Below are 25,387 nucleotides of genomic sequence, written 5' to 3' on the forward strand. Positions count from 1 at the left end.
GAGTTGGAATTTTTTTTTTTTCTTTTTTTTTGAGATGGAGTTTCACTCTCGTTGCCCAGGCTGGAGTGCAGTGGTGTGATCTCGGCTCACTGCAACCTCTGCCTCCCAGGTTCAAGCGATTCTCCTGCCTCAGCCTCCTGAGTAGCTGGGATGACAGGCACCTGCCACCTTGCCCAACTAATTTTTGTATTTTTAGTAGAGACAGTGTTTCACCCTGTTAGCCAGGTTGGTCTTGAACTCCTGACCTCAGGTGGTCCATCCAGCTTGGCCTCTCAAAGTATTGGGGTACAGGAATGAGCCACCATGCCATTGCAATTTTTGGTGACTGTAAAGGAAATTATTTTCTGTTTAAGGTGAAGATGAGTCAAATTTTTATCATTTTACAATTAATCAAGGCATCTTTAAAGGATTTACTATAGGTTAGATTCTTTCAACTTTTATCTGCTCTGTATTATGGCTACATTTGCAAAAGGTGATGGACTTTAGATATGGATTTATAAAAAGCTGAGAGAAACATTTAAGTAGCATGATAATAAAATCTGAAAAGGATTAAAGGCCTATCAAAGCAATACCATGACTTCAAGCCTGATTTTAAAAGAAAATATTTAAACAGCTGACCAGCAGCATAAGCCATTTTAATTCTTCATTTATATATACAAATTTAGGTCTTGGTGATGTCCATGAAAATGAAAAATGAGTTTGTTTTAGAATAAACCAAAGTGAAATAAAAATATTGTTCCTTTTAGGATATTAGAGAATTTCAGGTACAGTTCCCCAATATGAGCATTTTTGAAGGATTTTAAGCATTTATGTTTAATGAATATCTATTCTATAATGAAATGGTTTCCTATAAATGCATCTGAAAAAATACTCTCTGAAGCTTAAGAAAAATTCTGTTCATCCAAGATAATTCATTATTCAAAATTTGCCTTTAGTAAGAACAGATTGGCTGGGCGCGGTGGCACACGCCTGAAATTCCAGCACTTTGGGAGGCCAAGGTGGGCGGAACACGAAGTCAGGAGATTGAGACCATCCTGGCTAACATGGTGAGACCTCGTCTCTACTAAAAATACAAAAAATTAGCCAGGTGTGGTGGCGGGCACCTGTAGTCCCAGCTACTCAGGAGGCTGAGGCAGGAGAATCGCTTGAATGTGGGAGGCAGAGGTTGCAGTGAGGGGAGATCACGCCACTGCACTCCAGCCTGGGTGACAGAGTGAGACTCCATCTCAAAAAAAAAAAAAAAAAAGAACAGATTGATACACTTGTACTTTGACAAACGCAAGCAAATGTTGACTGATGACTGATGATTCTAAAGAAGTAGGTGTTCAATATAAAAATGGCTTAGACTTCAGGTTCCTCTTCAGCAAAACAAAAAACTAAATCCAATGGTCCTGAAGACCATTTTTTTAAATCTTAGTTTTTTTTTCTTGTTTAAAAACAAAATCACATTTAGTTAGATGTGTGCTGTTATGTCAAAAAATATGCAGCTTAGACTACATGCTTACGTAATACCCACATATGTACATACATACACACACATACCCATTACTACATTTGCCAGAAAATTTTATTATTTTCCAAGGTCAATACAGCACTGTTATCACCAAAGACAATAATTTTCTACAAGTAATATCCAATCCATGGGAACCAACTATAAACACCAGTATATGATGAGGTCCTCAAAGATTTGCTATTAGGAAATAAGAAAACACACATGTACATATGGGAGTGTTAAGAGGCAAAGCAAATGCGTGAAACAGTGGAGTCCTGGACTTTGCAAGGCCTCTCCTCCGAACATGCAGGCCAAAGATCAGGAGAAGCTCTCGTCCCACTGAGGCAAATGAAGCTACTTCCGCCGGAAATGTTATATAATATAATACCTCTTTCTCACTCTGTCACTTTCACAAAACTCTTCCAAAGTGCTGATGGGTGAGGGAGCACTCTGGCTCTGCAGATCTCTGACTACTGCAGACCACAGGTGCCTTCTAACAGCACAAAATCCTTTTTCTTATACATTTTGCAGCGCAAATCACACTTTAAAAGGTCACCATTTAGAACACAAAAGCACACTTTGGGATACATCTGACACATGCCCCATCTCACTCTTCTGATACAAATTATGTCCTTTACTTCTTACCAGATATAGTGCCAATCAGAACAGTTTCAAGAGGTAATGACAGATGAGATCCGGCATCAAGACCATGCTTAATAAGTGGCAGAGGTTTTAATTATCTAATGAAATCTCCATTAGTGTTCCAGATTTCTAGGAAGGAAATTTACCTCTGTTTTCTAATTTAAGGTACAAGAATGACTCAAAGAGCTATCAGAAATTTTGACTGGTTTTTTGCTTTTTCTCCCTTTTCTTCAGTGACCATTATAAAAATAATGTGTGTACACATATGTATATATGTAATTATGTATATGTGTGTGTATATATATGCATGTATATATAATTGCATTCTGGAAATATAATTAGCATGTGTGTGCTCTTATGGTATATTTAACGTACAGATAGAACAGGTAAAATTCTACTTACATCACTTTCATTTATGTATTACTTCCTAAGTAAGCTTGTATATACTTTAAGAATATTCATGACCAATCAATAAAATCAATCTCTTGGAATACTGTAAACAACATAAAAATATCCAAAAAAACGCAGACTCCAGAGGCAGAATTAGCTAAAGTGGGTATACACATTTTTTAAAATTAAAGTTTACTTAGCAATTTTAAGAAAATCAATCTTCACTAGAGAATGGGATTCTGTGGAAACTAAACTATTTAATGGAAATTTAGTGAAGTACAGACATTAATATTTTCTGAGACTTCAGATATTGAACAAAAGAAAAATAATTTAACTTCTATTATGAGAAATTTAGAATTTGAGAAATTAGAAATAGAAGTCATCTTATTCCTATCACATGTTAAAAGTAGGAAAACAACTAACTCTTATGATCTACTAAGATCATCACTCTTATTTCCAATGCCAAGGGGTTTATGGAATATACAGGATTATATTTTTCACAGAAATGGATTGTTGAACGAGGAATTAAGAAGAAAGAAAGACTGCCATTTCTCAAGAAGCAAAACAAAACAAATATCTTCATATAAAGGGAAGCAGCATTTCAGATTGTTAGGTGATTTCATCATTGTAATAAGTCCTGCTAAGGCTATTACTTCATATTTTGTAGCATGAAAAGGGAAATAAGAAATTCTAGGCCGAGTGCCCACTTGGCTACATCTACCATCCTGGGCAATATCCCTAGGAAGAGATTTTTTGGCCCTAGGTTTATTTTATTTTCTTTTTCTCACTTTAAAATTTTCCTCTTGCTCTCTATTTATTTATTTCTTTATCCTGTTAAAATTACCCCTTCAAAGTGCTTTAATATCTAGGATTCCTACCATATCCTTTGATAGTCTCTTGTGTCACCAGAAAATTTGGCAGTTTTTGACAGTTTCAAATATATCACTCACTTCATTTCCTCTTTTGTTCCAGATGTTATTTCTTAGATTTTTCTCTCCTTGACAGAAGAGGTAGGATAGCTTTTAAATAAAAGCTATTATTATCTCATGAGTTATATTCATATATTCAGAATTTTTATCTACCCATTTATTTCACTGAGCCTCAATATCCCTCTCTGCAAACACCAAGGATCAATCGTGCATCACTTCTCAATTTTATTAATCTTATGGACAACAAAAATAAAAATTAAGTACAAGAGTCTCAAACCACTTGGTAGTGTGAGAACCTTCCCACTAGTACTACTTCAGTAATTTAATACAACCAAATAGAAACAGGGCCCATTACTTCAAAAATGTATCTGAAAAGCTGTGTTAATTGTTACACATATAAGCAAAACTAAGGTCCAACAATTGGCCATTTGTAGCAATTTACTTACTCTGATTTCAATTACTAAGTTGTTTGTATTTTTATATAAAGTAGAATTAAAATATGAAAAGTACATATTTAAGTGTCTTAAAATATACAGCAAATACAATTCTAAAAATAAGCTCTTTGAAGACAGGAATTGCATTAAAAAAAAAAAAACTTCATGTCCTCAGACCTTGTCAACTGTGTGACACTATGGCACTAGCATTATACCATTCCATTTGGTTGATATGAGAACTTACGCACCTCAAACTACAAAGGAAAATAAAAGATAAAGCACTGTGCATCCTTTCCCTGCCCCCACCATGACCTTCAGTTCAGAGATCTGATGAAACACAACTTTCCATTCTCCATGTGGACCTACAGGCAACTGAGTAATTGTGGGCTACTTAGGGCTTTAGTCATTTTGGTCATTTAGTCACTTGTGGACCTCAACCTGGGCGAGACAGTATATTTCACCAGATGGCAAATATGATCACATTTTTTGGTACAGCAACTCCAGCAATAATAGTCCTGTCATAGGTCAAGAACGTACTTTATATCACCAAGTTATGACTAATGGGTTCCAAGCACATATGGTGGTACATTTCATTGGATATTCTTAAAAACTATCTAATGGTGGCTTTCAAAATATCGAGCATGCAATTCTTTAAAACAAAAGATTCCATGCTCAATATTGAAAAATGTGATCAATTAAATTATTTACTACCAATACTATAACCTTCTCCACTTCACTTGGCCCACTTCCACTTCTCCTTCAGATTTCAGCTAAATATTACTCCTCAGAAATGCCTTCTGTGAGTCCTATAGGCAGAGATTGCAATGTCTTTGCAGCATGGTCCCTACCACACCCATGACTATTTAGAATTATGTTTTTTGTATGCCTATCCCTTTGCTATTCAATGCTTTCCAGAGGCCAGGGGCCCATCTAATAATCTTTGTTTCCCCAATATTTAGCATGGTATTTCCTCCATACATAGAGAGGACTATATGACTGTTGAGTGATGGATGGATAGACAGAGGAGTGAATTCGCACATACATAATAGAGTAACATACATGTTCATATACAAATATGCACAGAGTAGGCAATCGACTAGTCAAAATTACACTTGTGCTGTTGAAATATCCCTATATAACCAGTATTTGTACTCCTGAACATTTTTTTCTCTAATTGTGGTTATTCACATTAAATACAAGTATACCTAATTTTCTAAAAATTTAGCTGGGTGCAGTGGTACATGCTGGTATTCCTAGCTAGTTGGGTGGCTGAGGCAGGAGGATCCCTTGAGCCGAAGAGTTTGAGGCCAGCCTAGACAACATAATGAGACCCTGTCTTTTTTTTTTTTTTTTTTTGAGATGGAGCCTTGCTCTATCGCGCAGGCTGGAGTGCAGTGCCGTGATCTCGACTCACTGCAACCTCCACCTCCCGAGTTACAGCAATTCTCCTGCCTCAGCCTCCTGAATAGCTGGGACCACAGGGATGTGCCACCATGCCCAGCTAATTTTTGTATTTTTAGTAGAGATGGGTTTCTTCATGTTGGCCAGGCTGGTCTCCCACTCCTGACCAAGTGATCCACTCACCTCAGCCTCCCAAAGTGCTAGGATTACAGGTGTGAGCTACCACACCCGGCCAACCCTGTCTCTTGAAAAAAGAAAAAAAATGCAACTGGCTTTTTAAAAACAAGGACACTAGACTGTATTTCGAGTAATAAATTAGATACAATTTTTCAAACCTTATTATAATATCAATCATCCTTCATCTTCTCACATGCTCACCATTCCCACAGTGAGCACTTTGATTTGCTATATACATTTGGCACACTAGTTTATACAGGTTATGCAACTTGCTGGGTTTTAATTCCATGGTCTATTCATTACACACACCCCATCCTATAAACTGTTACTTCAAATAGTTTTGTCTTTTTAAATTTTTTTTCTAGTTTCTCTCTTAATATGGAAATGCCATCATTACTGGTCCTCATTAACTTAATATTAGAAATTATTCCAGTTGTCTCCCATAAGGCATCTACAGCCAATACTCTTTCTTCTCCTCCCTCCATGCACTATTTCTCCACACCACTTCAAGGCTTATCTTCCTTAAAAACAGGCCTCATTTTATCATGCCACCTTCTTTCTTTCTTTCTTTTTTTTTTTGAGATGGAGTCTTGCTCTTGTTGCCCAGGCTGGAGTGCAATGGCGTGATCTTGGCTCACCACAATCTCCACCTCTCGGGTTCAAGCGATTCTCCTGCCTCAGCCTCCTGAGTAGCTGGGATTACAGGCACCTGCCACCATGCCTGGCTAATTTTTGTATTTTTAGTAGAGACAGGGTTTCGCCATGTTGGCCAGGCTGGCCTCGAACTCCTGACCTCGTGATCCACCTGCCTCTGCCTCCCAAAGTGCTGGGATTACAGGTGTCAGCCACCATGCCTGACCCATGCCATTTTCTTAAAACACAAGTGGTATATAAGCTGCATATACCACATTCAAAACCATCAATGGCTGTTATTTTCTTTAACTAACCAGGATTTCTAGTAGTATATGGTTGACCCCTGAACAACAGGCGTTTGAACTGCGTGGGTCCAGTATTATGTGGAATTTTTTTCAACCAAACTTGCAAAGTACAGTATTTCAGGAATGCAAAACCCATGTATATACAGGGCCGACTTTTCCAATATATGGGTCTGCAGGGCCTGCTGCTGGACTATAGTATATGCGGATTTGGGTGTATGTGGGCGGTCCTGCAACCAATCCTCTGACTGGCTGGCCCCTGGGGGACTACTTATACTTTTCAGTTAAATGTAATCCATTTAATTCTGGCTTACGGGTTGGTATTTTGAGAGTTTGGTTCATATGGATCTGTCATTGAGATCACTGTTTAATGTACTGTTGAAATCAGATTTTGAGTCATCCCAGCAAAAGGCCACATTCAAGTGGTGAATTTCTGAAGGCAAATATCAACTTTTGAAGTTTCTTGGCAGCGGGCGTGCTGATGGCCTCCACAAGGCTGTGCATTTCTGTTCAGACTTCTACCTTTTGCAAATATGTTTTATTCTTCACAACACAGCATTTAATTTAATAAGATTTTGTTTCTTTCTTGTTTCACAAGCATAGATATCTCCGGCTAGTTAAAAGGTTCACTGAGGCAGAGACCATGTTAACACTTCTACTGTATAACTCAGGCTTCTTTAGTAGTGGATATTCAATAAGCACGTATTAAGTCTGTGACTATAGGAGAGTAAATGTTCACATAATCTAACTGCTGCACAATGAAACAGAGAGAATAAACAGAGAGAATAAACTTTAACTTTGCACCAATCTTAAAATATTTGAGGACCATAAATGCCTGTTTGCAAACAGTTTTGGAATGGAGTTATGTGCTGTAAACCACATACTTTATTGTCAAAATCATCAAATAAGAGTAAATTGTTTACGTGATTATACTTACATTACTTAATAATTTACACTCTTTAACAAGGTGTTATTTTTATTTAGTTTTATGATGAACAGGAAAGACAGTAACTTTTTCATTTTGCCTAGCAAATAATTTAACAGCTAATAGAAAAAGTGATAATTTTATTATTACATAATAGCATATCTTAGAGCAAAGGTGTGAATACTATCTCTACAATTTACTTGCTCTTTAAACTTAGATAATTTTTATATCCTCTTTCAGCCTGTAAGTAAGCTTCCTTGTAAAATAGGGAATAATGATACCTACTCCTTGAAGGACTGAGTTGTGGATAACCAACCTAGTTAAAGGCTTGGCAAATAGTAGGAATCAACATATTGTAGCATTTATTACATAACAACTATTTGCTTGGGTTCTCTACCCAGGATCTCAATAACTTGAGAGCATCAGAAAATGAATGCAGTGCAAATAGCCTGAAACATTGAGAGGTATCTTCTTCCCTCCCTTCTTTCTTCCTTCCTTACTCTCTACTTCCCTCCTTCATTTCATACCTTCTCTTTTTCCTTCTTTGTATATTACACAGAAAACTTGGAATAGAATTTGGGACCTTCATTTTTATCTCTTGGGAAAGTCCTTATATTACAGATCTTGAGACATGTAAACAAATATCTGAATCTTGCTAAGTTTTAAAGAGGAGTGTCACAATTTGCAGCATGGTATCAAACTATTATAATCACTTTTTTGGATGTTCTTAATCCAGATAAATAGTAGGTAAACTGCTGCAATTTGAGATTTTTTTCTCAAAATACACTAAGATAACATACAATGTAGGCCTCATTTCCACTGAGATTAACCCCAATACCTCAGCAAAAACAGTGCCTACCACAATCCCATGAAATAATTTTAGAAGCAATAAATTATGACTGGTTCCATTTACACAAATATTTTGATATCATGAACTAGCTTGCTTATTCAAAGTGACAGACTGAGATGGAGAGCTACAGATAGAAAGGTCAAGAAGTAGACGATGTTTTTGAAGTTAGTGCATGGGGTTTCTGGTGAGATTTCTGGTGAGAAAGGAGTAGGGGGTTAAATCAGCTTCCATATGGGGAAACGATCTATGTCTCTCAGCAGACAGAAAGAAAAGCTTACTTGAGATTTGAAAATTTATTCAAACATTTTCAAAGTCCTTGAAACAGCTAAGAGGAATAACTGTTTTTGGGGAAAAAATCTCTGGGCACTGAAGTTTCAAAATGCATTATGGGTAATAGAAAGCCCTTTACTACTTCATAACTGTCAGTAGCATGTTGAATCAAAAGAATACTGGGTTCCACTGCAATGAGCAATTTTTCATGGTCTTGAGTCATATAGTTAGTCTGAAAATGGCAAAAAAACCCACAACTGAACAGCTTGATAGATTTTTAAGCAGTAAAATTTTTGCCATATTATATTTAATTTTTAAAAAGATTCTCAAAGCTCAAAAATATGAAAGAATGGGACTAGGTAAAATGTTACATTACTCATTTAGATGAGGTGTGGGATGGGGTCGGAGAGGGCTGCTACAGAAGTGACACTTCCAGAAAATTGATTTTCTTAAACTGATTACAAATGGAGTTTATCAGCAGTTTAAGCATGTACCATTTAAAACTAATGTCATCACTAATCATCAGAGAAATGCAAATGAAAATCATGAGATAATGAAAATCACCTCACATCGGTCAGACTGGCAATTATTAAAAAGCACAAAATAATAGACGCTGTGGAGAAAAGGGAAATCCTATTCAATATTGTTGGGAATGTCAATTAGTTCAGCCAAGCTGAAAATGAATTTTAATCCAAGGGATCATACATAAGTCAATATTTTAAGAAATCTGAATCATATTATTTAAACTTTTATATTTTAAAAGAGCTTTTATAATATTATATGCTTGGATGAAGGCAAAAAAAAATGTTAGTGTCTCTGTATACTTGTGGATAATCCTGGGAAACAGATCTTCTAGTGCTGGAAGGGATTTGAATCTTCATCTGGAAGTCAACCCCTTTCTTTTAACCCAATAACCCAATCTCACTATATTTTAAGAATAACCTAATCCCATTATATTTTAAATATCCTATTATGTTTTAAGCACACAATGATAAAATAGGCAAAGTAATTTAACCAGGGCCATATTCCTAGTAGTAAGTGATAGAACTGAACGGGAAACATCACATGCCAGTGTTTTTACCAGTCAGTTTAACTCCCTCATGTAAATATGCTGCCAATTTGTCCTATCAAAAAATCTAAGTGATCAGTATGGCACCTGGAGAAAATCTCTTCATTTTCCAAACTAGTAATCCCAATACTTTGTGTAATGAAAAATGCATTCAGGATTTTACCTTGATGCATGAAGAACAATCTTCTCTCCTCAGATTCTCCTGTGGGATTTTAATTACTGGGAACAGGAACATAAACCTCGGTGTACTGATAACCTAAACATGTTATTGATAAAAATTAATGAAGGTATACAGTATTCTAGGCAAGACCGTATTTCTATATCTACATAAAAAGGAGTATAACATAATCTAGTGCTCTGAACTGGAGTTCACAGGGGACAAGTTTACCCCACAGGAGCAGGAACCTCTGGCCTCCTCCTTCATTTCCCACCTTTGCATGAATATTGGTGAATACAAAGATGTCTCACCAATTGTTCTTAAGCCAGGGGGTGGGTGATATGAGCATCTGCCATGACCAACATTCAAGTTTCAGTGAATCTGTAGGCAAGTCACAACTACGTAAATCCTGCTTTAGAGCATTGCACTAAATTAAGGTAAGGTTTTCCCCTTGATTTAACTTTAAAAAGTTACATTTAAATGAGGATCTTTTCATAAATTTTTCTTTACATATTTTAATCTAATAACTTTCTCCTTGATTTCTAAGAAACAGTCTATATACCAACTGAAAACCCTTATTCTTTTTTCTTTCCAAAAGTTTTGGTTAATGATAATACTTGCCTCTGCCTTCAAAGAATCATCCTCCTGAGACTCACAGTTATGCTGCCTTACCTACAGTAAACACTGACTAGGACATAATATTCATATCATTTCTTCTGCTGAAAATGAAGGTGTAAGTATGACCTACATGAAATTGGGAAGGAAGTCCTTACTTCCATTCTGTACCTTCACATGTGAATCAAATGCAACGAAATTGCTTTACATTTAACTTGGAAGGACTTTGTTAAATGTTAATTTAACCTTTCTTTACTGTATAGGAAAACAATAAATTTTTTTTGTAAAAGTTTTTTTTTTAGTCATTGTGACAAAATCCTTAGAGGGGAAATAAAATAACAATGAAAAACAATCAATCAGTCAGTTAGGAATAAATTTTAAGTCAGAATCTTCCTGTATTATAAAAGCCTGAAGAGGTAGCCTATTTAAAGATTGGCTTCTTTAGGAGTGAGGCTGTTCCATAAAGACAGCTGCAACCTGAACAGAATCTAGTACTCCAAGGGTCAAGAATTAACAAGGTCAGGTGAATTTCAGAAAATGTTATTTGAAAGCTCATATAGGAATATGATATTAATATTTCAATACTGGAGGTATATCTAAACAAAACATTGATGAGGTTGAGACAAGAAAGGCCAAAACAGAATTATTACAGTGTATTTTTAAATTTATACAGTTAGAAGTACTTTATTTTTAATAATTAGTGTTCTAGGCTAGGCGTGGTGGCACATGCCTGCAATCCCACCTACTTGGGAGGCTGAGGCAGGAGAATCCCTTGAACCAGGGAGTTGGAGGCTGCAGTGAGCCGAGATTGTGCCACTGCATGGCAGCCTGGTGACAGAGTGAGACTCTGTCTCAGTAATAATAACAATAATGATAATTTGTGTTCTATTGCCATTGCTTTTTTTTTCCTGGTAAATGCTACAATAGATAACTAGCTAGCTAGCCAGATAGTAACATGAATATTTCTTTGGTTCTAGAAATTGTCCATATTTAAGCCATTGTGCCAACTGGAAGACTCAAATAAAAGACTGCATCATTATTTCAGTGGTATCAAGGCAATTATGGAAAGTAAGGGCATGACACAAAAAATGGCATTCCAAAATCCCCCAAATGCTCATAGAGCATAAACTCTTCTAACTGATGCAAGGAAGTGATCTTTGTGCAATATCAAACAGACAAGCTGGAGAAAGAAAGCTAGAGAAGAGAGGGAGGTGTTGACAATAGAAGAGGAGAGGATAAGAGGCAGGAAAATAGGTAAAGGGTTAGTGAGACAGTGGTTGAGCCAGACAGGAGGTTGGGAGTTACAGGACACTTTCTTTCTCTACTTGGAATGTTGATTTTGAACATTTCAAAATATAAAACCAAAACATCTCATTAGCCAAGAGCAGAATCCCTTGATCTCAGACTTGGTCAGATCCCCACCCTCTATTTTAAGCCCTCTCGGGAATGATTTTTTTTTTTTTTAAGTTACAAAAGTAATTGCTACAGAGTGCAAAGGACAACAAAGCTATAAATTATGCCACTGGACTAACTACATTCAAAAGAGTTGCTGGAAAGGGCATTGACAAAATCTTCACTCTAAAGAGAACTTTATTCTGTGTCCAGAAGTGCGCATAGTAAAAACAGTAACTAAATTTGAAAGCTGCCTGTCAATGCTTATCTGTCCTAAGCACCAATAGCAGAGATGGTTATTTTTCTAACACCAGCACCTCTTCCTCCTCCTAAAGAAAAAAGAATGTTTTGCTTTCAGGGGCCATTTCTCCACCAATCATAGGACAACAGTTGGCTCTCAGGGTGGGCATGTAACCCAAATCTTGCCAATCAGAGGAACACGTATTCCTAATTTCTGCTATGGCAATTGGCTCACATATGGATACTTGGTCCAAACCAGGCCAATCACAATTCTTTCCAGAGCTTTTGCGGAAAAGTTTTTGTCTCTTTCAAAGATCATTTAAGTGCTAAATATCTTGACACTTTCATGAGTTTCTCTGCTATCTTATGAGGACAGCCTGATAGAGAATGAAGTCAACTAGTAGAATGCAAATCTATACAGGCAGAGAAAAATCAACAGAGAAATCAACAGAGGCAGAGAAAAATACCAAAAGAGATTTGATGGCATCATTTTAGATACTAAATAAAGTCTATGCCTAAAATCTTCAGTATCATAATCTAAACATTTCCTTTTTTTACTAGTTACAATCACTTGCTGATATGATTTGGCTGTGTTCCCACCAAATATCATCCTGAATTTTAGTTCCCATAATCTCCATATGTTGTGAGAGGGAACAGGTGGAAGGTAATTGAATCACTGTGGCTGTTGGGGTGATCAGACCCAACACCAGGCCATGGGGGCTACAAAGTCCGGAGGAGTCAAAGGAATGAGAAAAGACAAGTTAAGAGATAAAGTGGGACCAGGGGGCCAATGCTAGTATGGAAGCTGCGAAAGCCCTGAGCTCTGAGAGCCCATGCTACTTATTGGTGATCAAACAAAGAAACAGATGGTGAGGATGTGGGGGTTGAAAGGAAGCAGTGTATCAAGCGAATGAGCTAAAGCTGTGACGATTTAACATTTTCTTTGAAACATATGGCTACTTGAGATAATGGGAGTGCTAGAAGCAAGGAGCCAGCAAGTCTAGACACATTCCAAAGGCCACAAGAGGTTTTAGACCCTGGACCCCAGACATGTTCCAAGACTCTTTTACATTATGTCAGATATGCAAGCCCTGCCTCAGCTTCTCTCCCAACACTCAGCTTTTCTCCCAACATGGGGCAGTTACCCTCATGCTGTTCTTGTGATAGTGAGTTCTCACAAGATCTGATGCTTTTATAAGGGGCTTTTTCCCCTTTTGCTAGGCACTTCTTCCTGCCCCCATGTGAAGAAGGACGTGTTTGCTTCCCCTTCCACCATGATTGTAAGTTTCCTGAGTCCTCCCCAGCCCTGCTGAACTGTGAGCCAATTAAACTTCTTTTCTTTATAAATTACCCAGTCTTGGGCAGTTCTTTACAGCCGCGTGAGAATGGACTAATACAGTAAATTGGTACTGGGAGTAGTGGGGTGCTGCTGTAAAGATACCCAAATATGTGGAACCAATTTCAGAACTGGGTAACAGGCAGAGACTGGAACCATTTGGAGGGCTCAGAAGAAGACAGGAAAATATGGGAAAGTTTGAAACTTCCTCGAGACATGGAGGGCTCAGAAGACAGGAAGATTTGGGAAAGTGTGGAAATTCTTAAAGACTTGTTGAACGGCTTTGACCAAAATGTTGATAGTGATATGCACAATGAGGTCGAGGCAGAGGTGGTCTCAGATGGAGATAAGGAACTTGTTGGGAACTGGATTAAAGGTCACTGTTGCTATATTTTAGGAAAGAGACTGGCGGTTTTTTGCTCCTGCCCTAGAGATGTGTGGAACTTTGAACTTGAGAGAGATTATGTAGAGTATCTGGTGGAAAACATTTCTAAGCAGCAAAGCATTCAAGAGGTGACAGAGCATAAGAGTTTGGAAAATTTGCAGCCTGACAATGCAGTAGAAAATAAAAACCTACTTTCTGAAGAGAAATTCAAGCCAGCTACAGCAATTTGCATAAGTAACAAGGAGCCAAATACTAATCACCAAGACAATGGGAAAAATGTCTCCAGGGAATGTCACAGACCTTCACAGCAGCCCTCCCATCACAGGCATGGAGGCCTAGGAGGGAAAAATGGTTTTATGGGTCAGGCCCAGGGTCTCCATGCTGTGTGCAGCCTAGGGACTTAGTGCCCTGAATCCCAGCAGCTCCAGCCATCGCTAAAAGGGGTAAAGGTACAGCTCAGGCTGTTGCTTTAGAGAGTGTAAGCCCCAAGCCTTGGTAGCTTCTATGTAGTGTTGGTCCTGTGGGTGCACAGAAAACAAGAATTGAGGTTTGGGAATTTCCACTTAGCCTTTAGAGGATCTATGGAAACACTGGTATCTCCAGGCAGAAGTCTCCTGCAGGGGTGGAGCCCTCATGGAGAACCTTTGCTAGGGCAATGCAGAAGGGAAACGTGGAGTTGAATCCCCTACAGAAAGTCCCCACTGGGGCACTGCCTAGTGGAGCTGTGAGAAGAGGGCCACTGTCCTCCAGACCCCAGAATTGTAGGTCCATTGACAGCTTGCACTGTGCACCTGGAAAAGCCACAGAAACTCAATGCTAGCCTTTGAAAGCAGCTGAGAGTGGGGCTGTACCCTGCAAAGCCACAGGGTACAGAGCTGCCAAGGCCATGGGAGTCCACCTCTTGCATCAGCATGATCGGAAAGTGAGACACAGACTCAAAGGGGTTCATTTTGGAACTTTACGATTTGACTGCCCCACTGGATTTTGGACTTACATGTTATATTATATGTCACATGCTATAGCCCCTATGTTTAAGCCAATTTCTCCCATTTGGAATGGGTGTATTTAATCAATGCCTGTACCCCCATTGTATCTAGGAAGTAACTAACTTGCTTTTGATTTTACAGGCTCATAGGCAGAAGGGACTTGCCTTGTCTCAAATGAGACTTTGGACTTGGACTTTTGGGTTAATGCTTGAAAGAGTTAAGATTTTGGGGGACTGTTGGAAAGTGATGACTGTGTTTTGAAATGTGAGGACATGAGATTTGGGAGGGGGGCCGGGGAGGAATGATATAATTTGGCTGTGTCCTCATCCAAATCACATCTTGAATTGTAGTTCCCATAATCCCCACACATCATGGGAGTGACCGGATGGGAGGTAATTGGATCATGGGGGTGGTTGCCCTCATGCTGTTCTCATGATAGTGAGTGGGTTATCACAAGATCTGATGGTTTTATAAGGGGCTTCTCCTTCTTTTGCTCAGCACTTCTCCTTCCTGCTGACATGTGAAGAAGGATGTGTTTGCTTCCCCTTCCACCATGATTGTAAGTTTCCTGAAGACTCTCCAGCCCTGTGGAACTGAGTAAATTAAACCTTTTTCCTTTATAAATTACCCAGTCTCATGCAGTTTTTTTTTTTTTTTAATTTTTGACAGGATCTAACTCTGTCACCCAGGCTGGAGTGCAGTAGCACAATCTTGGCTCACTGCAACCTCCATCTCCCAGGTTCAAGCAATTCTCCCACTTCAGCCTCCCAAGTAACTGAGATTACAAGCACGTGCCACCATGCCCAGCTCATTTTCTTTTTTTGGTAGAGACAGGGTTTTACCAAACTGGCCAAGCTGGTCTCAATCTCCTGACCTCTGGTGAGCCACCTATCTTGGTCTCCCAAAGTGCTAGGATTACAGGCATGAGCCACCACACCTGGCCTCAGGCAGTTCACTATAGCACCATGAGAATGGACTAATACACTAGCTAACTATCTGTGGTCATTTGATAAAAGAGTCTTAAATTAACACTTCTTTGTATGAATCCCTATATGTTTCAATGTAAGCCTTTACCTGTTCAGGAAACTTATTTTATTATGGCATATCTCTAGCAGAATGGTATGATTATTTCTAGATCTGATGCAATATTGGTCTCTCCTCTTCTCAGGTCCCATGTAAAATTCCCCTGTTCAACACGAAGAAAAAAGAGAAAGGCCATCTCTTCTACAACAGAATGGACATTTAACACTCTAAGTTATTCTTTGGTTTGTCTTCAGTATAAATGTTTATAATGTCAGCAATACTGAAATTGGTCATTTTGTTTCTCCCACAGCTTGTGCTCTGGGGCAAAAGATAATATATCTTTCAAATAAAAAGCACTGGGACGATTTAAAGGTTTTCTTTGCACACAAGTGCACAGGCAACCCTATTCCCATTCCTACCCAGAGTGATAACAAAGAAAACAGTAGTGGTAATAGAGCAACATGCTTTCTATTAATCCATCAAGCAGAAAAAAAAAATTAGCCAAGCTCTAAGTCTGAGAAAATATATACCTCTAAAGTTTTGTGTTTGAGAAATAACAAAATATCTCCAACTAAAACATAACAAAATCCCTCCAAGGAGGGATTGCCTTCAATTCCTCCTTCAACATACTCTGCATGCTTCTATCAGCATTCTCTTCCTAAAATATAGACCAGTACCTGACCCTGTTCCGCAACAAAACCATTTCTTCTGATAGCCTAAAAAGGGAAGTTCAAATCTCTCAGCTTAGTAGTCAAGGTTCTTCACAATTTGATCCTCTCTACCATTACATACCCACCACTTACCACACCTCCAAGGCATCTCAGGCTCCAGAGAAACACATTGTTCTCAAATTATTTTCTCTATCTCCAGTCTAACACTATTTGTAGTTCTCATTTATCTGTAGCCCACCTGTTATTTTATTTTCAGTAACTGTTCGTGAGTGTCCATTAGGTACTAGTCAGCTACTGACGTCTTGCCTATTCTTCAAGGCCCAATATACATTACATTCCCATATATCTCCTCATTATGACTAATCTTTCTATGCTTCAATACTTAGATTACTTCTTATTTAAAGCCACAGCACTGTAGCAGACACTATGTTTGCCTACACAACTACAACACACCCTCCTCTTCTTCCTTAAAGCTTTGGTGATTTGTTTAGGTCACTGGTATGGTTCGAATGTTTGTGTCCTTGCAAAACTCATATGTGAAATCCTAACCCCTAAGGTGATGGTATTTGAAGGTAGGGTATTTGGGAGATGATTAGGTCATGAACGGGATCAGCAGTCTAATAGAAGAGGCCCACAAGAGATCCCTCACCCATTTAACAATGGGAAGACACAGAGAGAAGACAGTCATCTTTGAACCAGGAAGCTGGTCCTCCATCACCAGATACACAATCTGCTGGTGCCTTGATCTTGGCCTTCCCAGCATCCAGAACTGTGAGAAATAAAATTCTGTGCTTTATAAGCCACCCAGTTTATGGTTTGTTACAGCAGTCCAAACAGGATGAGACAGTAACCACCATGCATGTGCTCCAGCACAGATGGGCTCCTAAAGCAAGTCTTGGGGATATGTAATAAACACTTTAAGCTAATCTGCTTCCCCTTCCCCTTGCCAGCGGCTGAGGTAGGCATACCACAGAAAGGAACCATAGCATCTTCCACAACACCAGGCAACTGTTCTTAGCTGACTTTATAGTAGGGTTCCCACAACATATCTTAAAGAGGTACTGAATTTTTTGTTTGTTTGTTTATCCTGTCTTTTTCCTGCCATCATGAACAAGACTGAAATTGTGAATTACAGTCCAAAACCCAGTTACATATTCTCAGGAGTGGTAGTAACTGTGGTGAGAACCAAAACCAGCTTGGACAATAAGGACCAAAACCACCTACCCTCCCCAGTTCACTGTTTACAGTAACTTATCTATTTTATTGTCTTCAGTAGACTCCAGGAGATTCTTGCCAAGGACAATAACTTTACTGTTCATTATAGGAACTTCCCAAAAGAACTGTTAACTCCTTCAACTGAAGCATCAATAGTTTACTACCTAATACTACTGAACTCCTGTCCTCAAAATCCTTGCCTTGCTATTTCTGCTTCTTCTAAACTATTATATCCTGATTCTTGCCCAATCCTAATCAAGTCCCCACACTGAAAAATTCATCTTAGACCAAACTCCAAATTAACAAAATCTGGTTTAGCTTTTCTTCCTCCAATTCACTATTAAATCTGTCAAGGTAAAATTTTCCATCACCACAGAAAGCAAATAAACTCAGCTCTGTTTTCTCAACATAGTGTCATGGTGTCTTAGAAGCTAGCATTTAGTTAGTTAAATTGTTCTCAGTTATCTTATTTGGCATAGGGCAAACATTGATTGGCTTTAGATATTTTTAAGTTCAGTGTGCACTTCTAAAGTAGTCATTCAAAATAGAAATTGATGTACAGTCTAAATTAGTAGAAAAGAAAAATGGAATAAGAAAACAAGCTAAATGAATGCAAGAAAGGAAACTGAAGCAACAGAAAATGAGTACAAAAGAAGTAATAGAATAGAATCCAAAATATCCATACAAACAATCGACGTACTAGATTAAATTCCACAGTGAAAATATGAAGATTTCTTTGGAATTTTTTAATGCTACTCATGTTCCTTTCTAGAGAGACAACTATAACATACAGACACACATACTAACATGACTGGACACATACAAACAAGGACATAAGAAAGTTGAAAGTAAAAGAATGGAAAGAATGCCGGACAAAAATAACCAAAATTACTTGATGTTGCTACATTAACATTAGGCGTAATATACTTCTTGAGGCTAAAACAAAAGATTAGTAACAATAAAGAATATTACATTTCTGAAATTGTATGCATCAACTAACATAATTTTAAATGATATAAAGCTTTCAACAGACCAACAAGGTGAAATCTGCAAATATATGTAACCTCTATTAAAATAATTTAATGCAACTGTCTCAGAAATTGATATATCACAAAGAAAATATCAGAAAAGATACAGATGCTGTGCACAACTGCAAAAATTGATGTAATAGGAACATAAATACACTACTGCAAAAACATGCATTCTTTGAACAAAGAATATTTGAAAAAACTAAATATCTGAAGCAAATGAAGCAATTATTAAATTTCAAACAACTTAATTATTCAAAACACAACTTAGAAATCTGTAACTGCATTTTAAAAACTCATATATATATGAAAATTTAAAAATTGCTTCTATATAATCTATGCTTTAAAAGAAGAGAACAATAGATATTGTAAAAATCTTGAACTGGACCGAAAATAAAATACCACATTATCAAAATTGGCAGGGCGCCTCTACACAATATCTATAAAGAAATTATTAAGTTTATATGAACAATTTAAAAATAAAACAATTAAAATAACATTCAACTTCAGAAGTTAGAAAGTACTTCATAACAGAAGAGAACAAAGGACATAATGAATGTAAGAAAATAAATTAAAAATATATATATATATACAGAGAGAGAAGCTAGCCATGTGGAGAAAGAGTTGTGCTTTGTGGAAAATTATTCATAATTTCTGCTTTGAATAATTCCCTCCTGGCTATCTAACTCCAATTCTGTCGGAGCTCAGCACCTTTTATTGCCTTTGAACTATTTTACAATTCAGTAAGGTATAAATGATTTATATCAAATAAAAATAATTATTGTCTATAGACATATAAATAAACTATGTCCAGTGGAAGTTTAATGGACTTCTCTCCCTCACTGTGGAAGAGGCCAATTTTGCCTCCATTTGCACATTTATTTCTATATTCCCAATCTATAATTGTGTCTGTTCTTTGAATTGTTATTAAACTGGTTATAACATCTGATTGACCCCTTTATTAATAAGTTAAATAAAACATTTAATATGTGTTTACTTAATATCTACAGAGAAGTCAAATTTTACCTTTTGAAAACATTATTCTTTAACAGTCATAACAGAGCCAAAATTTGTTTCTTTGAAAGAACAATGAATAAACCAAATCATAGGCAAGACTAAGTGAGGAAACAGAAAAGCAAAGCAAAATGAAGAGGAGTGAGCACAAAACAATATTAGCAATAAAACAAAAGACATAAAGATGCAGCAGAAATTAAAATCTATTAAGGACACATTGTGAAAATACTAATGACAATAAAACTGAAAACTTCAAAAAAATGCCTAGAAAACATAAAATGAATAACTGTCTTTAAAAGTGGACTCATAAATGGATGCTAAAAAAATTGGGTGATAGACTGCCACAGAACAAGATTTGCATGTTTTTGAAGTATATCCCCATAAATCACATTAATTACAATGTGGAAAAACAAAGCACATCCACAACAGAGAAATCTGGTGGATAGTCATCAAACTCATGTCACTGATAATGCAAGAAAGTGACATTATAAGCAATCAGAAATACTTACAAAGAGCATTCTGGCCAATATATTTAAGCAGGACCTAATTATGAAGAAATATGCAGATAAATTAATATTGAGAGATCTAATTATGAAGAAATATTCAGATAAATTAATATTGAGAGACAGTCTGTAGAATGGTCAGGAATTGTTCAAAATTCCTGACCAATGTCATGAAAGGTAAGAAAAGACAAGAAGACTCTTCCAGACTAAAGAAGACGAAAGAGTTACAATAACCAAATGCAATTATAATGTTTTATTAGATCAAAAAGATGAAAAAATGATTAAAAAACATTTGGGGATGATGGGAAACACTGGGTAAGAGTTTCATATTAATGTTAAATTTATTTCACATGATACTGCTACTAATGTTCGATGGGAAATATCCTTGTTCTTAACAACACACAGTGGGTACAAAGTGTCATAATGTTGGCAGCTTACTTTCAAATCCAAAAGAAAAGAATAATAAAGATATTTTCCCTAAGGGGAAAATGCCTCTTAGCAAAATAAAAACGAAGGAAAGCACTTCAAATGAAAAAGTAAATTGAAGGAAAACAAAACATAAACCTTCATCAACCATCATACTCAATATTGACATGTTAAGAGCAAACCCTTTAGTCCCAACGGCTGCAGACAGAACAATTTCAGCAAGAAAGTTAATAATGATAGATTTTGCTTATAACACAAAGAATAAAATAAATATTATTAATTTTTACTAATATAAATGACAGAAGGAAGAAATGAAAAAAGGAAGGCCAGACAAACCTTCTTCCAAGTAATATATGCATATACCCTTTAGGAGGTGGAGTGTAACCAGTATCTCCTTGAGTGTGGGCTAGAATTAGCTACATACATCCAAATAATAGAATATGAAAGGAAAATATATTACCGTAGCAGAGCAGAAGCCCAGCAGATACCACCATACATAAGTGATCAAAGCTAACATCATCACTAATAAGTAAGGCTGGTTGTATGTACCTCCTGATACGATAAGGGCATATCACCTATTTGGAATTCTTCCCCAAAACTTATAATCTCAGTGTAAGCATGACAAAACATGTGAACAATCTAAACTGGGGGGACATTCTACAAAATACCTGACCGTACTCTTCAAAACTGTCTAGTCATGAGACACAAGGAAAGAGAAACAGTCAGAGATTCTAGGTGACTAATGAGACATTACAACTAAATGCAATGAGTTTAATCTGAAAAAGATCCTGAAACAGAAAAGGTGACAAACTGGAAAAACTGCTGACATCCAAATAAGATCTGTAGTTTAGTTAATAATACTGTATGAATATTGATTTCTTAGTTATGCAAATATGCCAAAGTATGTAGGATGCTAACATTGGAGGAACCTGGGTTAAAAGTATACAAAACTCTCTGTACTATCTTTACAACATCTTGTAAATCTAAAGTTATTCCAAATCTTAAAGTTTAAGTTAAAACGAAGAATAAAAGCAGGAAGAAGATAAAGGTATATACTAATTCAATCAACAACATAATAAGAGATAGAAAAGGAACAGTAAAAGACTCGGAAGAAAAAAATCTTTCTTCTCACAGACGATATCATCTTTTGCATAAATAAAATATAATTTCCACAACAACTGTCAAAATAAATGAAAAAGCTTAACAAGTTTTCTAGACATAAAATCAATACTAAAAAATTGATTGCATTTCTAAACACCAGCAATATACAGTTAGAAAATGTAGTGTCAAAAAAAGATTTTAGCAATAGCCTATAAGGAATCTAGAACTAACTCTAAATAATGGATGTGCAACATCATTATGAATAAAATTTTAAAACCATATAGACATTAAACAAGACTCCAATAAATGGAGCAATGTAAATAAAGTTCTCCATTTGTAAATAAAGCAATGTAAATAAAGCAATGTAAATAAAGGACAGAGTCATTATTACTGTGATGTCAGTTCTCTTCAAAATGATCTATACATTCAATGTTCTTACAATAAAAATAACAACAGTAGTTTTCAATGAACTTTACAACTATTTCTCAAGGTTGAAAACAGTAGCTTTCAATGAACTCTACGATCTATTTTTACACTAAAAAGCAAAACATCCACAATGCTCCAAAATGGGAATGAAATAAGGTGAGATTTGCTTATCACAAAGCTTCTAGAATGCTACAGCAGTTAAGACAGTGTCATTCATTTAAGAAAAACAAAATTGACCAAAGTAACAGAAGAAACAGAGCAGACTACATATAGAAACCCGATCTGCAAGTCAGCTGACTTTGCACTTCACTGGGGAAAAGAATGACTATTCAATAAATGATGCTGGCATACTATTGGATACCCTCCTGAAAAACCTCATACCACCAACATAAATAAATTCCAGATAAATAAAGAAAGATTAAAGGTAAAATTTAAATAGCCAAACAGATCAATACAAAAGGAGCAAAAGACATGAGCAGGCATGATAAAAAGGTAATATGAATGGCTGATAATAAATATAAAAATTTCTCAACCTTATTAGTAATCAGAAAAACAAAATAAAACCAACGATAAGGTACAATTTCACACTTACCCATATTACAGTTTTTTAAAAGACAGATCAGAAGTTGGTGAGAATGCTGTGCAACAAAAATTTTTGTATATTGTTGGGAAATGTATAAACTGACAATTTTGAAAAAACAATTTAACTCTACCTAGTAAAGCTGAAAATATAAATGTCTTAAAACACTGAAACCATTGTCAGAAAGTCTCAAAGTTTTATTGCTCTTTTGCACAAGGAGAACTGGAAACAAGTCAAACGTTCCTCAAAGCAGAAGACACAAAAAAGGTTGATTATTTCTATGATGAAATATTATACGTCAAAGACAACAAATGATCTAATAAGCTATCTGCCTCAATATGAACTAATTTTAAAAGCATAATTTTTTTAGTTTTGCTTGTTCTGAAACATATGTTAAATCATAAAAGAAAGCACATGGTATTACTCCATTGATACATATTTCAAAACAGCCAAGGAATTAAGTATTTTTGTAAGATCACACATAGAGAAATATGTACTTCTTATGAAATTATAGAGAAAATCAGGAGAATGAGTAACAAAATTTAGGACAATGATTATATTTGCAGTGACAAGAAGAAGGTGTAATTAGGAAGGAATACGGGTAGCTGGTGTCACATGGCTCTCTTGGTATTGACCTGTGGGAATTGGAACTCTAGGAGAAAGCACAAGAAAGTGCTAATAATACTCCAGTGACTGCTACTTTTGTAATGAAGTCCTTTGTCTCCGACCCAGAAGTCTCCTGTCTTCATTAGCATCCACAAAAGGGATAGGATTACTCACTACTTTGCAAGTAGGGCAAAATCTTACACCCCTTGTAATTTTTGACAAGATTATGTTTATATATAAAAAAAGACAAGAAGTGCAGTACAGCATGATGAAAAACTGCCTAAATAGGTGTTAGGAAAAATGGGTTTAGCATTTGTTTAGGTACCAAATCTGAATGAGATCTAGGGCATCTGCTTTACTCCTCTTGTAGTCTTCTAAAGATAATCAGGGTAGCTTCTAGTTCTCAAAGTCTAAAATTATAGATGTAAGGAAAAACAACAACATGAAATGCACAGTCACAGAAAGAACAAATGTGAAGAATATGTAACTATGTAAATGCTAAAGATAAAAACTGTGATGACAGCAAGTACAAAGTTTATTTCATTTGTACTGAAATATTTATCTGTAATATACCATGAGATGAAAATTCTCTTTTAACTTGTATATCAAAGAGAAAATAAAAAATCCAGTGAAGAAGTTCAAGTAAAATATTTTCATGTTATACAAATGTCATTGAAGTGAAAAATCTTCAGTAAGACCACCCAACCTTGACAAGTGTATTCATATGGGATTTACAGAGTAATATTTGTATGACATACAGTAGGTGGTCTTTTGCGTGGGTGAAATACTCCAGCTGACTTTGGTTCATGAACGCTTCTAGGATAATTATGACGAATTCCTACCTGGCAAGGCATAACGTTAGCCTAAATATCTAATGCTGCTTTCTGAACTATATTTCTTCTTTGTGATATAATATTCAAACTTCTTAGTCCTGTGCATGGGTATGTATCCAGGTAATATGTACCTGTGGATAGAACTTTTTCTTTCAGTAGCTTATCATTTATTTTATTGATTTGGCTATGAGGAAGGTCAAATATAAGATTTTTAGCAGTAACCGCAACTTTGGTTTTCTAGCACAACTACATTCCTTTATACAGCTTTGTATTCTCTAATCCTTATTTTAAATGGTTTTATTCCATGTATGCTTTTTTTACCATAAATTATATTAAATACTTTTAGAAGTAGGTAGAAAACAGTGACTTTGTATGCACAATGTGTCTTCCGATTTTAAATGAAGACTTCAAATAAAACATAGCTTCAATAAGGCTGGAAATTTCTTAGATCATCAGAAAAATAAAACAAAAGATGTCATTTAAAATCAGATCATCAAAATTAAGCAATTTGAAAGACTTTTAACAGTTGTTACATTGTTGGGATTTCAAGTATGATCACTTACTTGCATATGTCATCTTCTGGGTCTTCAAGCCCAAATCTTTCATCAAACGTAAGTTGTATCCATACATTTTCCTCTACTGCTACTAATCTCCATACCAAGACCGTATTTCTTGGATAAGTATGAGGAAACCTTGGGCTGTGAATACTTCCATTAGTAGACACAGTAATAATTCTCTCATGCTGAGGATCTTGTACTCCTAAAGCAAAAAACATAGACATAGACATACATTTAGATTTCAAAAATTATAGGTATCAAAGCAAGTGTTTATTATTCGCACTTTACCTCAGACAAGTGCTGAGTGTGTTTTATATGATATATGCCAAATACCACTCTTTCCAGAACTGATCCAGAAAAAAGATTATTTTATCATTATTGAATAAAAACCTGTTTCATATTTATACTTGAAGGAACATAGCAAATTACTCTTTTAAGGAATTTAATTACTGAAACGTCAACTACAAACTCTTTTGGAGTCCTAAAATCACAATAAAGCTGAGTTAACATTCAAATTTCTGAGAAGTTATCAAATATGAGACATTTTAGAATAAAAATACACTAGATATAATTCTATTTTAAAAAATACAAATAATGATTTTAATTCTCTAACTTAAAAATAAAAGCTAAAGAGCTACAATCAACTAATTATTCAAAGATTTGCATTAATTTTATATATGGCAAAATAAGAAGGGTATTAAGATAGTTGAAGAAAGTGAAATGTGAGGATAAAAGAGGCAGAAGTGGATAGGTAGAAAAGACTGTTTTCAGCTTTTCTC

At 36.1% G+C, this 25,387-nt stretch overlaps 1 protein-coding gene across 3 annotated transcripts in view; it reads right to left on the reverse strand.

Annotated features, from left to right (window-relative positions):
* Nucleotides 1-25,387, reverse strand: part of PDGFC (platelet derived growth factor C) — a 210,535-nt gene that overhangs the window by 64,289 nt on the left and 120,859 nt on the right. For all 3 annotated transcript variants that reach the window (XM_063809961.1, XM_054683457.2, XM_063809962.1), the window contains one exon: nt 24,615-24,810. In XM_063809961.1, coding sequence (XP_063666031.1) covers nt 24,615-24,810 — 196 coding nt within the window. The remainder of the gene's footprint in view (nt 1-24,614; nt 24,811-25,387) is intronic.

This window comes from Pan troglodytes, chromosome 3 (assembly GCF_028858775.2).
Source record: "Pan troglodytes isolate AG18354 chromosome 3, NHGRI_mPanTro3-v2.0_pri, whole genome shotgun sequence".
Taxonomy (NCBI): domain Eukaryota; kingdom Metazoa; phylum Chordata; class Mammalia; order Primates; family Hominidae; genus Pan; species Pan troglodytes.